Below are 14,767 nucleotides of genomic sequence, written 5' to 3'. Positions count from 1 at the left end.
TATGATCTTGACCTGTACATGCTTGAAGACTATCTTGCCTTCGTATGCCCCGGGGATCTCGATAGTTCCGTCGGGTGGTAAGTAGGCTTTGGTCCAGAACTCTGTATCTTCCACATCAAGCCGCTTCATCTCGCATTCTTCCATGAAGGCTTCGATCTCCGCCGTGTCTGTCTAAAGGTCTGTCGAATTGCTATCTACAGATGTCTTGAAAGTTCATTGGTTAGTGTGTTATCCATTCTTGTATTGGTCTTCTATATCGTTTTGGATATGTCTTTCTCGACTGCGGTTCTTTCGACGTTCGCTGTGACGCAGAGGTGTTTGTCATGGTTGTTTTAGAGGTAGATTCGGGGCCGCTATTCTCAAGTTCAGGTCTGTGAACGGTAACGTGGTGTTCCTCATCATCCTCATCCTCAGTGTCTATTTTTATTGGCACATGTTTGGCAGTATCTGGAATTGGTTTGAAATGAGATATGTTGCGGGTGATCTGGTGTTCTGTTTCCTTATTCATCGCAGTGATCATCGTTCCTTTGATATCAGTAACGTGGTATGGATTCGGATTAAAAGTGTCGCTTTGTTTATCTTTTTCTGTTTCACCAGAACGCGGTCACCGATGTTTAGTTCTTGTTCTTGTGTGTGTCTGTTGTTATAGGCATATTCTTTTGCTTTTTGTTTACTGTCTTGGTCATTTTTGTTTAGCTGTAGTTCGATGGAGTCGTCAACGTTGCTAATAAAGTCAGGAATAGCACATCGTATTTTGCGATTATACATAAGGTCGGTTGGAGGAATATTTGCTGTAGAATGAGGTGTTATACGGTACGCCATCAAGAAGTTCTGCACTTCTTCGACGTACGACTTGTTTTCAATGTGTGCTGTAAAGATTTTTTTGTCAATGGCAACATGAATCTCTCGACCTCGCCATTCGCTTGTGGCCATAGGGGCGTAACCCTCCTATGATATATTCTCCTCTTTTCCATATATCTTTTCACTTCATTGGAACGAAACGGTGGTCCGTTATCGGAAACAAGTGTTTCCGGATTTCCAAAGTGTGCAAAGGTATTGTTACAAATGTTGGTGAAGTTCTTTGCTGTGGTATTGTTTGTGAATGCCACGACAGGATATATACTCCGCTGCTCTATCATTACTAAGGCATATTTATTGTCAGGGAGCGATCCCAAGTAATCTGCGTTGACTGTTTGCCATATACGAGCTGGTAATTCTGTTGGCTGGATGGGTGGTAGCGTAGATTTCTTGCTAACAGATTGACATGGAATGCAGTTGTTTACTTCATCTGTTACTAGTTTGTCCATGCCAGTGAACCAAACTTTGCTTCGCAGAAGGGCTTTTGTGTTTGATAATCCCTGATGACCAACGTGGGCAAGTTTAACTACTGTATGGTGGTATATTCTTGGTAATACAATGCGTTTTTCCTTCAGTATTATATTCTGTTCTGAATTCAAGGTTAAGGAATCTTTCATTTTGTGGAAGTGTTTTAATAACTTTTTTTAGTCTGATTCTGGAGCTTCTTCCAGATGTCGCCATTTGTTTGTACTAATGATTAATATCAATTGTTTTAATGCTAGGTCAGCTAGTGTGGCGGTTTTTGTATCATTAATGTCTAAAGCGTTTGGTGTCGCGTACGACGTGAGAAAATTAACGTGTTTTTCGATGTATTTTGTATCTGTGCCAATAGACGTTGGATTTCGGCTTAGGTAGTCACATATGTTATCTGCAGAACTGACGTAATCTGTTTTAAAGTTGTACCTCTGTAGGCGCAACATCATTCGTTCAATTCGCGGTGGCGGTGTTGATTTGGGATTGTTCAGTATATTTACTAATGCTTTGTTGTCACTAAAAAGTGTGAAGTGCTTTCCGTAGAGGTATAAATTGTTTTTTTTCACATGCATAAGTCGCTGCTAAACATTCCCGTTCTATCTGGGAGTAATTCATTTCCGGTTGCGTAAGTGATCTTGAAGAGTAAGATATCACATCTATGTCATTTTTCTTACAATTCTTTTGAAGTAGGATCGCTGAAATTCCCACTGGGCTTGCATCGCAGAACAAGAGTGTTTCTTTGTTTTCGTCAACGTTTGACCTACACGACTTTTCGGATAATGTTGCTGTCAAAGTTATAAACGCTTCTTGGCATTCTGTATTCCACTCAAATTTTACATCTTTTCGCGTTAAACGTCGGAGAGGATAAGTAATGGTACTGTAGTTCGGAATGAATCTTTTTAAATAATTAATCATCCCCAAAAAGCTTCTTAATGATTTGACGTCTGTAGTTCGGTTGACGTTTAAAAGACTGTTAATTTTTATCGGACTTGGTCTCATCCCCTCTGCTGAAAACACATAGCCGAAATACTCAAGGTTATGTTGGTCAAACAAGCATTTGTGTAGGTTGAATGTTATTCCCTTATCCGATACCTTATCGGTAAAAAAAAAGTCGGCAAAAAGTGACCAAATTTTGGCTAGGTGACTAAATTTTTTATCGACCAATTTTTTTACCGACATTTTTTTTTGCCGACCGAAAATTTTTACCGACTTTTTTTTTACCGACTAGTAATATTTGCCGATTTTTTAAATTACTTTTTAACCTCCAATTTTTTAGTTTTTTGACTTTCCAAAGTGATTCCAGGGATTCTAATCAAATTTAGACTTTGTCGTTTTATGAAGCCTCATCCGCAATATTATACGGAGTATACACCAAATAGCGGAGCTCCGCTATATTATGTCTTTGTATACACTAAGTTTGAACCAATTGAACCAATAGCTTTCTCTTAAACCCACGTGAGATGATAAAAGCAAATAATTTCTCGGTTAATGATTGGTTCAATTATTTATGACCATATTTGATGGAGAGCTTTTTCACAGAGTTAGTGTATAATGATCCTGTAAAACCAAACCTGGTAAAGGAGAAAGAAAATTAAAGAAGTTCTTTTGAATTCCTACTGTTTAATTTAATGCTAACAATGGTATCTTTGTAATATAAACATCAAAAACAACATAATCAACAACAACAAACTGTTTATACAAATAGCAGAGAAAAATAAGTAAATATTTTAATAACGAAAAGGGTTTTCAATTCTTTCCAAGACAGCATTAGCAGATTCCACTGCTTCTGTTATACCAGCAGCTTTGAAGCCATTTAATATCATTTTATCTTGAGCACATAAGAATTCATAAAGTTTTGAAATCCATTTAGCATGCATCACCTTTAATTCGGTTAGATTAAGCGACACTTTAATATCTGCAGGTCTTATGCCTTTCTCCAACTGCTGGGAAACTTGATGAGAAAACCATTCATTGTAACAATTGGAAATGAACGATTTTGCTGGCTTGTTCAAGGTTATATCCAGTGGTTGAAACTTATTTGTTAGGTTGTGGGGCACTATTATAACTCTGCAAGAATTCTTTCGGCAAAGTTGAAGAACAGCTTCGTTATCCTGCCCCTTGAATGTATCCATGATTATTAACGATAGTTGCTCCTTTGGATAATTCAGATTTACTTTGACTTTATCCAGGTACGGAAAAATAATATCTTCAAATAGCTCCATTGATTTTTCAGTATTTGACCAATGATTGCTGGAAAATGTAACATTAAAGCCAGTTGGAAAATCAAACTTTGGTGGCATCTTTTTGTTTTGCCTTCATAGATAAGTTGAATCGGGAGAAACTTACCAGTCATGCTGATAACAAAAGTAGCTGTTATTTGTCTCTTATCATCGATGCCTTTAATTGGAACAGTTTTTGCTCCTTTTGGATTGAAAGTGTATTTTCCAGGAGACACATAAGATAAAGGAGTTTGGTCCAAATTTAATATAAGATCCTTAGGAATATCATCGTCGCTGACAACAGCGGAAATTTGTCGTTGAAATGTGAGCTTTTCTTCAAGTAAAAATTGTTCACTTGGCTCGATTTTGCCGGTCGTTCCTTTTCGTTTAGACCATGCCATTGATTTCAATACATTTCTAGCCCAGCCTTCTGTAAGTACAATATGACCACCGAATTCTTTAAGTTTTGATGGACAGTTTGCCTTGACGACTCCATTACCAATTGCTATGACCATTTTTCTTGAAATAGCACCTCCAGCCAGACGTACTCCAGTTATCACATCTCTCACTTTAAGCATAAGTTCGTCTGGTAAGAGGTTTGGCCTACCTTTCTTCTCGTGTACAGTAGATGAAACAGAGTGATTTTTGTTCTTCTGAATCTTTTTTTTTCCAATTATTCACTGACGTTCGGAAGAAAGTATATTTTGGATACTTTTTCTTGAATTTCTCCAGTGCTGATTTGGTGCCATTCAAAAGAGCGTATTCTCCAACTTCATTCTTTATGTTGCTTGGAACTGATGAGTATTTCTTTTTGGTTTTTGGTGGAACAAACGCTTTCATCTCTTTATTAATCGCGTTGATTTCTGCTCCATTAACAGTGCCAGATGCAGAAGTTAAAAACGTTGGTACTTTCTCAGGAGATTTCCCATTACAGCTTCTATATGAAGATTTATAAAAATCTCTCAAATCTCGTACTTTAGCCATTGCTGCTATTCTTTTTTATCAATGTTTTGATTGATAAAGTGATGAAACAGAAAAGTTACATAATTTGATTTAAGTCCCTCCTTCGCTCCTTGATTGAAATCGATCGTCTTTTGTTTTTATAACGTAACAACAAAGGTGGAGAGGAACTTATTATGTCACGATAGATTTCGAAAGCATTCGAATGTTCGAACGTGTTTTTTTTGCACTCATTTTTTTCACAAGGCAAGTTCGTTGATTCATGTTCGTAGAAATATGCCTTCATTCGACAGAAAGATTGCAGCCAGAGGTTATCATGTTTACAAGAACACAACGTAGAAAAATGCTGAAGCAGGTCAAAAAGTCCAAGTACAAATTGAGACTAACAAATCGTCCAAAGAATGTGATCCTTATGCATGTGCCATTAAAATAAAGAATAATTTCTTTGACAACTGGATGACTGTTGGGCACATTCCAAGGGAAATTTCACGCCACTGTTTTTATTTCATCAAAGAAGGTGGAAGTATTTCTGGTCAATTGCTCTCCACCAACTACAAAGTGTCCCCGATCCCTGCAGGAGGACTTGAAGTACCGCTTCTACTTACTTTTACAGTGAAAGAAGACAGAATTTTTTTTCTAATGAAAGACTTTATCAACAACCTATACGACTATGATTACACTGGCGAGAAGGAAGACAAAAAAAACGACGGAAGTGATGACGACGGCGAGAGTGACGACGACGAAATTGATATTGTTATTAACAATGATAAGGCAGAAGGGAGTGTTGAAGAAGAGAAAAATGATGAAAATGAATAAGAAGATAATGCGAAGGAGCCGGAAGATGTCCAAAATATTATTGATAAAATCATTAATAAAGATGTTATTGAAAAGATCAGATTGTTGTAAAATCTTTGTTCTCTTTTAATTCAGCGGTGTCAAAAAAGTCGGCAATAAGTGACCATTATTACCCCACTGTTGAGTATTTTCGAATGTTTACGTTTATTCGAACGTTCTCGGAAAATTTGATTGGTTTTTTTTTCACGTGACCAGTCTATATGACGCCGTATTAACCGACATCAAAACAAAAACAAAACAAGAAAGTTAATTACAAATCAGCTAGTACCACTCACCGTTACAAAATGTCAAACACCTTGAGCTCAAATAATAACCAACTTGACGTACATAACCAATCGACAGCTCTTAATACTTCCAGTTCCACGCAGTCTTCAACCCTCTCTTCATTTTTTTCCGGAGGAAATTTTAACAATTGTACATTTAATTTTAATACGAACACTCCACCAGCGAAACGACAAAGAATTGAATTTTAAAACTGTTTAGTTTGAAAAAATTTGTATTGTATTGTTTATTTTTGAACGAGTTGTGGATCGAATGTCTGTGTACGTTCGAAATATAAAGAAAGTTACATGGTTTCCACCTAAGCCTTGTTTTTGTTAAAGACCCCTGGACTCTACAACCTTTTTTTCATTAATGGTTATGAAATAATCAGTGGGGTAATAAATGACTTATTAACCTTATTAGCCTGTCTATACGGGAAAATATAGACCTCTGTCACTCGCATGGACCTCACTGCGTTCGGTCCATGACGTCATGACCTCGGTCTATAATTTCCCGTATAGACCGGCTAAACGGTTAATAAGCCATTAATATTAAAAAAATTAACCGGTAAAAAGTGACTAATTTTTGCTAAGTGACTAACTTTTTTGCCGACTAAATTTTTTGCCGACTTTTTTTTACACCGACTTTTTTTTTACCGATAAGGTAGTCTCTTAAACACTTGTGTCAAGATTCTGTCATGTTCTTCTGTCGTTTTTGCGTAAACTAGTATGTCATCGGCAATATTGTCTGCACCGTTTATATCTGAAAGTATTGATTGGATTGTATGTTGTAGTTCCTCTGAAGGACTATTTGCACCAAATATTAATCGTTTGTACTGAATAATTTTGTCTTGTGTGCGGAACGCTGTTATATATCTGCAAGACTCGTCTAGTTCTAACTGGTGGAATGCTGCGTTAAGGTCTAGTTTAGTAAAGTGTTTGCTGTCCCTAAATTTTACAAGTAGGTTGTCAACAGTAGGCGTGGGATAACGTGTTCTTAAGCTGGATTTCCATCAGTGCGCATTCTCTTATCGCTCTGGCTTTTTTGACCCATTGATCTTTTTTCGCACTAGTGGAAATTGCAGAGCGACACTTTTTTTGCTCTTATCGCCCAATTTCAGTGCGATAGTCAGAGCGACAAATATCAAAAAGTTTTGATATTTATTGCTCTGAGTTTTCGCCCAAAAGTGCAACTTCAAAGAAATACCGAATGTCCATTTAAAAAAATTGAATAGATTCTATTGAAATTTAACTTCAGCACATGCTTACACGTGTTGAGTACAAGAAATAGTTTCATATGTGTTGTGAACCGAGCAGTGTTGTAAAAAAAGTTTTTATAAAATGGGAAAACAAATAGGTGCGACTTAAGGGAAGATGAATATTTAGCAGAGGCTGTTCGAAATTTTTCATGTCTGTACGACAAAAGTTGCAAAGAGTATCGAGAAAAAGATCGAGTGGCAAATGCTTGGAAGAATGTTGAGGAGGAGTTAGGATGTGAAGAGGGTGAAGTTTATCCTTGTTTGTCAGTTCAATGCGCTACATTTTTGCGCTGTTAAAACTTGAGCGTATTCAGCTTGTTCTATTACTTATTTGGAAAAAAAATGTTTTTAAATTCAACTGTTTTAAGGTGAAGCTATTCGAAGATGGGACAACTTGAAAAAAAGATACAGCAAGAAAAAGAATAACCTAAAAAAGAAATCTGCATCGGGATCAGGTTTGGCTGACGTTGAATCATGTGTCAAAGATTTGAAAGAATACTCTTTTTTATCTTGGCTTGATAAGCATTATCAAATGAGAGACACAAAATCAAATATAGCGGCTCCGGAGGATGAGGAAGATATTGATTCTTATTCGGAGGCAGCGGTTGAAGATTATTTAAATAACGAGAATGACCCTGCTACAAAATCACCAAGTTTGGCCAAGATGACAACTATTGATCCACCATCTGTTACTTCGACAAAGAGGAGCGGGCGCAAGAGTACGAAAGAAGAAACAGAAACGTTTGCTTTGAAGAGCATCGACGAGGCTTTTGCATTGAAAGCAACTCAACGTGGTAGTGCTAAAAAGGACGCAGATGGCCTGTTTGGGGAAATGGTTGCTGAAGAATTAAGACAAGTATCTGGGCGAAGCAAGATTATGCTAAAGCACAAAATTCAAACCGCAATCTATGAATGTCAAATGGAGGCTTGGAATGGGTCGCAGCCTAAACGACAGCTACACATGATGTCCCCACCCTCAACTCCTAGTTTTGGTAATTCTCTCCATTTCAACGCCTATGGAAGCCCCGTATACCAGCAACAGCAGCCATTGCATGAAGATAAAACCGATCATAAAGGGTATTACACAAATTTGTTGAATGAAAAACAATAGTTTTTTTTTGCATAAAACAAAACTGTAAATACAACATTGTAAAAGGTCTTTTCAAAATATTTATGTACGCCTTTCATGTCGGTACTGCCATTCAACAGCACCCTCTTCACTATTCACAAAATCCTTGATTGCTTCCCGCATTTCTGTAGCACTTCTTTCTGGCCGGGAGCCCCGTACATTACATAAGTCATAAAGACATCCTTCGTTCTGCCCCACCTGTCTTCTCCATTCCCCAGGCGTAATCTCCCCATTCGTGTCTGTGCTATCGACAAAACCATTTGGACAATACATTGCGGCTTCAGTTTGGCGTAAGTAATTGTGTAAAGCAATTTCTCCGAGCGTAAAATTTTCAACATTTTTTACCGATGCTTTTATTGGGCGGCTAAATATTCTCCATCTAGCCCGCAATAAGCCGAACGCGTTTTCAATAACACGCCTGGCACGAGAGAGGCGATAGTTATATACTCTCTCAGGCTCGTTCAGCTTGCCAGGATATGGGCGCATCATATTTTTCTTTAAGGGGAAAGCTTCATCTCCAACTAGAAAATAAGGTAATGGGTCAAATTTACATCCAGCTAGTGACGTAGGTGGTGGGATTTGAAGGGATTGATTTTCTAGTTGTATTCCAATTTGACTCTTTGATAAGACACCACAGTCGTTGTTACTTCCATATTTTCCTACATCTACGAGAATGAAGTTGTACTTAGCATCACAGACTGCTAACAGTATGATGCTGTAGAACCCCTTGTAATTGTAATAGAGCGATCCTGAATTGGGAGGGTTTTCCATGGCAATATGTTTCCAATCGATTGCCCCTATACAATGTGTGAAATTCCACGTGTCTTCGAATTCATTTTCGATTCTTAACCACTCTTCTTTGGACATAGGGGGTCTTACATATTCGCTTAGGTTCTCCCAAATTGCTGTAGCTGTTTCAGACAGAATTCGTGAAATAGCACTCGCGCTAATGCGAAAGTTGAATGATAGAGATTGTTGAGAATCTCCTGAGGCAAGATAACGTAAAGTAAGAGCCAAGCGTTCAGTTGCAGGAATTGAATTTCGAAAATTTGTGTCTCTTTTTTGGATTGATGGACCTACCAGAGACAATAAATGTTCGAATCTATCAGGAGACATTCGAAGAAATCTATGAAATAAAATATTAAATAAAGTTTCAAAGAAAGAAATAATAGAAATGCTCTCCATAACTATCAAAAGGAAGCAAACTTGGAACTAAAATTTACTAGATACCTAAAGTAAAATTCTCTATCGTGCAGTTTCATTTCTTGAAGCAGTTGATTATACACTCCTTTCAATTCTCTTTCTCTATAAATTTGACGAACCCAAGAAAATAGACAATTTTCTTCGTCTCTTTTTCCTTATACTTCTAATGACTATTAAGGCAGCTACAGCTTCTTCTTCTTCTGAACTGTCTGCCATCTTGAAATGTGTGTGTTCACATAAGAAAATTTCGCACAAAAAATAATTTGTATTGGCATGCTATCGCACTGAAACTCATTTGCAGCGTAAAACTCCTGTCGCACTAAAATTTTGTGTAATTTTAGAGCGATAGAAAGATTCGCACTGGTGGAAATCCGCCTTTACTATCGCTCTGTTTGCGCATCTCATGTCGAGACATATGCGAATACCGTTATTGCCCTTGGGTACGACAACAATTGGGTTGACCCACGGCGTCGGTTGTCCCTTGACTTCCTCTATAATATCTTGTTGCTGTAATTTTTCTATCTCTGCTTTCACTTTCTGTCTTAGTGCAAAAGGGATACGTCGTTCCGCCTGTGTGACCGGTGTGACTTTCTCGTCGATATGTAGTTTGACCTTATAATCCGTAAATTTGCCGATCTTATTGCTAAAAACCTTCTCTTTGTAAACTTCAATCAACGCACGTAATCTTGTAGGTGATTGAACTTTTTGGGCATGTTTTGTTTTGCTCTCCCTTGTACTGTGTTTTGTTTCAACGTTATTCTTATATGCTGCATTGTTTGTGTTTCTAGACCTATCTAGTTTCTTTTGAGGAATCACGTCATCCTTCGGCATAATTATTAATTTTAATTCGAGGGCAGTTTTGCCGTTTAAAAGATTTTTCTGGTCAGTGTTAATTACATAAAAATCTTTTGTTGTAAGGCGGTGCTTATTTTCGATAACGAGGTTAATTTTTCCGAGGACTTTTAATTTGGGTTCGTTCGAGCCGTATGAGATCACGATGGCGGTACCATTACGGCCAATTAAATATCAGCCTCTCGTACTCTTGGATCGACTTTTCAGCTTCTCAGATTTTCTCTCAGCCTTTCAGATTTGTTTTCAGCTTCTCAGATCTGTTTTCAGCTTCTCAGATCTGTTTTCAGCTTCTCAGATTAGCATCTCAGTTTCTTAGATCTAGTTTATCAGATCACAGATCGACTTCTCGTTTTCTTTTTATTGTCTTACTCAAATCTAGGATTTGTCTTTCGCTCAATTTTATTCGGATATTAGCTAATCAAATTTTTGTTTTTTTATTTACGCAGTTTTTAAATTCTTATTAAAAATGGCGGCTATGGAAGGTCTAGTTGACCGAGAAGAGGTACAAAACATGGTCAGGAGAGGAATGAGTCACAAAAGTATTTCAGAATATTATTATAGTCGTTTTCCTGAGCACAGAGGTATCAGTGAACGTAGTGTTCGTCGCTTTTGCAAAAAGAACAACCTAACAAGATTAACTTCTAATGAGCTGGACAATGAAGTCACTAGAATGATTGACCTTTATGGACACTGTTATGGAAGATCTATGATGCAGGGAAGCATTCGCGCTATGTTAGGAGTAACATATGGTGCTGTATCTCAACGGCGGATATCTGATTCGTTACGAAGGACTGCTCCAGATGCATTCGAAGCTAGAACACGTGACATTTTGGAAAGAACTAATCCGATCCCTTATTACGCTCCTTACTTCGGTTATAAAGTCCACATGGACCAAAACGAAAAGATTGCCCAGGATTTTGGTTGCACACATGTTGGTTTGATAGACGGGTGCTCAAGAATGCTTGTTGGTTTTTCATCAATGCCAGTGAAAAATCCCATTCTCATATATAAACAAGTTTACAGACCCGCCCTAATAAAGTATGGATTATGGGATCAGTTACGTATAGACCATGGTCAGGAATTTTCATTGTGTATATTTGTTCAGGATCTACTGAAAAAACATCGTAGAAGTCAAGCGCGAATCCCGTGGAAACAAACGGCATCTACCGACAACTACGTTATAGAACGATTTTGGCCTGAATTGAATTCAAGAGTCAATTATCCTATTAAACGTGCATTTGCAAAAATAATAGAGGAAAATGATTACGACATGAGCGATCCAGTACTAAAATTTTGCGTTTCCTGGATCTGTAATATGGTAGTATCTGATGCAGCTAATCATTTGTCTCAATCTTGGAACTTTCATAGAGTTCCTGGTTCCAATGGGTGCGTACCTATTGAAAATATGCGTGTAACAAAACGTACAAAAGCACTAGACGAAGGGCTAATACCAACTACGGAAGAAGCTGTCAAAATGTATGAAGAACTTGGGGGGCGCCTCACAAGGAATTCTTCATTTGGGGATGATCCCCTAGCTGCGATCAATCATGCAAACGAATCTAGAAAAGTTTTGTTTAGTACCAATCAACCTGGAGGACAAGAAATTTTTTCACATATTGTACATGGTAACGTTGATTCGTTAAAAGAAGCAGTAGATTTGTTCTATCATTTGACCACTACATTACAATGAAAAAGGAGAAACGAAAAACAAAATGTGATTTGTGAACAAAATGTGTCCAGCACTTTTCTTCGCTAAAATATGAACAAAATATAATATGTTGTATAAAATATATGCACATCGAACTTATTGTTGTAGAGGAGACAAAGTTGTCCGTGCATTCTTTGGAATTTTGAAACAAAATCGTTCTGTACATCATATGAAAAAATATTTTGACAAGCTACCATCCTTTTAAGTGAAAAACAAATTGCATATAAGACAATTTATTTGGTGCATATCTCTTAAGAACAAAATATTTCATATATGTACATCAATGTAATGTCAATGCTATTTCATTGTCCTTGTTTTAATAATGCGTCTAGTCCAGGAATTTTAAAAGCTACTTTTCTAGTACAAATTTCACAATTTACAAACTCTTCTCGACAAGTTGGACACTTGTCCAGTCCAACACAACAAGTAAAACACCCAACCATCCTTCCACAATGAATACAGAAAAACAGATTATCACAATTACAGATTTCCATGCAAATTATACATCGTAAGCTGTCCCCAATTTTTTTAAAAACTTCTTGTGTACGTGGTGGGACATTTTCCTTACCAGCAGCTACTTTTTCTTGCAAATCAACAATCAAACTCTTTAATTCCGTGTTTGAGACATATGTTAATGAGGAGGTAGAAGGTTCAGTTGATATTAAAGGTTCAGTCGATGGTGACGGTTGATTCGTATCTTCATTAACATGTTTCACTTCCGAAATTAAAGGGAATGCACTGATAAGAAAATCATCGTCATCATCATCATCATCAATGTTGGTGATGCTGTCCACATGGCCATAGTCTTTTTTTATTAAATTCCACATGGATGGTCTCCATGTGGTATATATAGATGTTGCAATAGCTCTAACAGTAGCCTTATTGTTCCAGTTATCTTTGCCTAGTAACAAATATAATTATAGTGTTTATTGCTTGCTTAATTTTATGAAAGAAAGGATATATATAAATGTTTGTCACAAGAATTTTTGTATATTTATAATTTATCATAACTATACAAAAACAAATAACCTGGATAAAATAATATTTAATCAAAGAATTTTACATACCTCGGGTACTTGGCATATCCCTTATAGGGTTCCCTTTTTTATTAGTGAGTATGAAGCTGGTGCCACCACACTGATACGCCACCTCATTTTGGATATGAATAGTGGTGAAGTCCCCATATCGATTATCCAGTTTGGTCAGGTCTATGGGAACTTCAAACACAGTAATTGGGTTACCAGAATCATCTATCTCGCTTACACATATTGTCTTAAAGCAACTATCAACTTTTCGTTTCTTGAGTAGTAAGGGTACACACGATTCTTTTCTTTTACTACAGCTTGGGATTGCTCGAGAGCCAACTGCATTATTTCCTCTCCGAAACAAAGGATGGTACGTTGGAGTTACATGTGCCTGTGAGGAAGAGGGACCAGGCATTTCATCTTGAAGATGATCCAAGGCAATCAATAAAGCAAAACCCACTGATCCTGGCACATCAAAAGAGCCATTAATCGGCCATACATTCTCCCAACTACCAAGTATTTTATACTTGATGTGCATTCCGTCTATTTTTGTATTAAACATTCTTGCAAGCTCTTGAACATCCAAACTTTCATTAGGAAGTTTCACTTCTCTGTTGTTGTGTTGCACTGTTATGAAATTCATATTCATATTTAGTATCTTGAAGAAATAAAAATAATTCCACTGAAGCCAGCCTGAGAAAAAATACTTCGTTTTTTGTAATAAAAGCTCTACAGATGTTACTGGAACCACTACTACAAAGTACAACAACAAGGTATAAGGTACAACAACAATGTATAAGGTACAACAACAAGGTATAAGGTACAACAACAAGGTACAAACATTATTGGAAGAAAGCAACCAATACCTAATAAACACAGTAAATACATGTAAGAACAAAACCACAGCATCATTGCTACCATGTTGATAAAGCAAAAGCACGGGATTTCTGGGAAATTTTAAGTGTATCAAAACAGCGTGTTTTCTGAGTAGGAGATCGTTAATTTCTAGAAATAAAAAGTCAAAGGTTAGTTTTTAGCTCCGAGAAGGAGATCATAAATATTTGAAAGGGGATCCGAAGTTTGGCCGAAATCACCCGCTCAATGATCACCTTGGTGGCTGTCTTTTGTAAGCGAAGTTTTTTCGCCACAATTTTCGTTCACTTTGTGAAATGTTTTTGTGTTCAAAATATTCAAAGCAGAACCGGTATCTATTAAGAATCGTGTGGGTGTGACCCCTTCTACCTTCACTTTTGTATAAAATCGTTCTATATCTTTGATCTCACTATTCTTAGCGCAAACCAAAACTTTTGACTCATAGTGTGTATTTGAATTAGAACGGACACTAGCAATACAATTATTATTGTTGTTGTTAGCATTCCCCGCGGTAGATAACATAAATAGATGTAAACTGTTCACATTTTCAGCACCAGAGTCAGAGGAATCAGAAGTAGCCGTATTGCTGTTTAATGAGCAACGGGCAAAATGACCGATCTTGTGGCATTTATTACATTCTTTCCCTTTGGCCGGACATGCCTGAGAATGTGGGTAGTCGTTCCCACATCTATAACATGTTTTATAGTTATCTTGTCGGCTACTGCTATTCCCTCTGCTCGACAAGTTCTTACCTCTTACTATTTGTGATTTCAAATCCACTTTAAACTCTAGCCTTTGTTTTCTACTTCTAACTTTACTTTACATCTAGCTCCACTTCTCACTTCACTTTTCTACTTCTTCACTTGGTCTCTTTTCTTTTTAAATACATAGCTATGCTTTTTTAAACCACTTTTGCCCCTTTTTTTCAAGGTAAAGGGATCGTTCTTCTGTGCTTTTTTTGGTGGTCTTTATTTTCTACTTCTAAATTTACTTTACTTCTAGCTCCACGTAGCTCCACTTTCACTTTTCTACTTCTTCACTTGGACTTTTTTCTTTTTAAATATTCTTTTTTGAACCACTTATGTTACTTTT

At 37.0% G+C, this 14,767-nt stretch overlaps 1 protein-coding gene across 1 annotated transcript; it reads right to left on the bottom strand.

The window, feature by feature from the left end:
* Positions 1–821: 821 nt before the first annotated feature.
* Positions 822–1,475, bottom strand: LOC130621253 (uncharacterized protein K02A2.6-like). The gene has a single exon (XM_057436561.1). The coding sequence runs from the start codon at positions 1,473–1,475 to the stop codon at positions 822–824; it is 654 nt and encodes a 217-aa protein (XP_057292544.1).
* Positions 1,476–14,767: the final 13,292 nt, after the last annotated feature.

The sequence above is a fragment of the Hydractinia symbiolongicarpus genome, chromosome 12 (assembly GCF_029227915.1).
Source record: "Hydractinia symbiolongicarpus strain clone_291-10 chromosome 12, HSymV2.1, whole genome shotgun sequence".
NCBI lineage: Eukaryota > Metazoa > Cnidaria > Hydrozoa > Anthoathecata > Hydractiniidae > Hydractinia > Hydractinia symbiolongicarpus.
This window is presented reverse-complemented; position numbering and strand designations above follow the sequence as displayed.

Bases quoted from the DNA above. Each gene is read 5' to 3' on its own strand.
- LOC130621253 (XM_057436561.1), bottom strand. From the start codon at position 1,475: ATGAAAGATTCCTTAACCTTGAATTCAGAACAGAATATAATACTGAAG.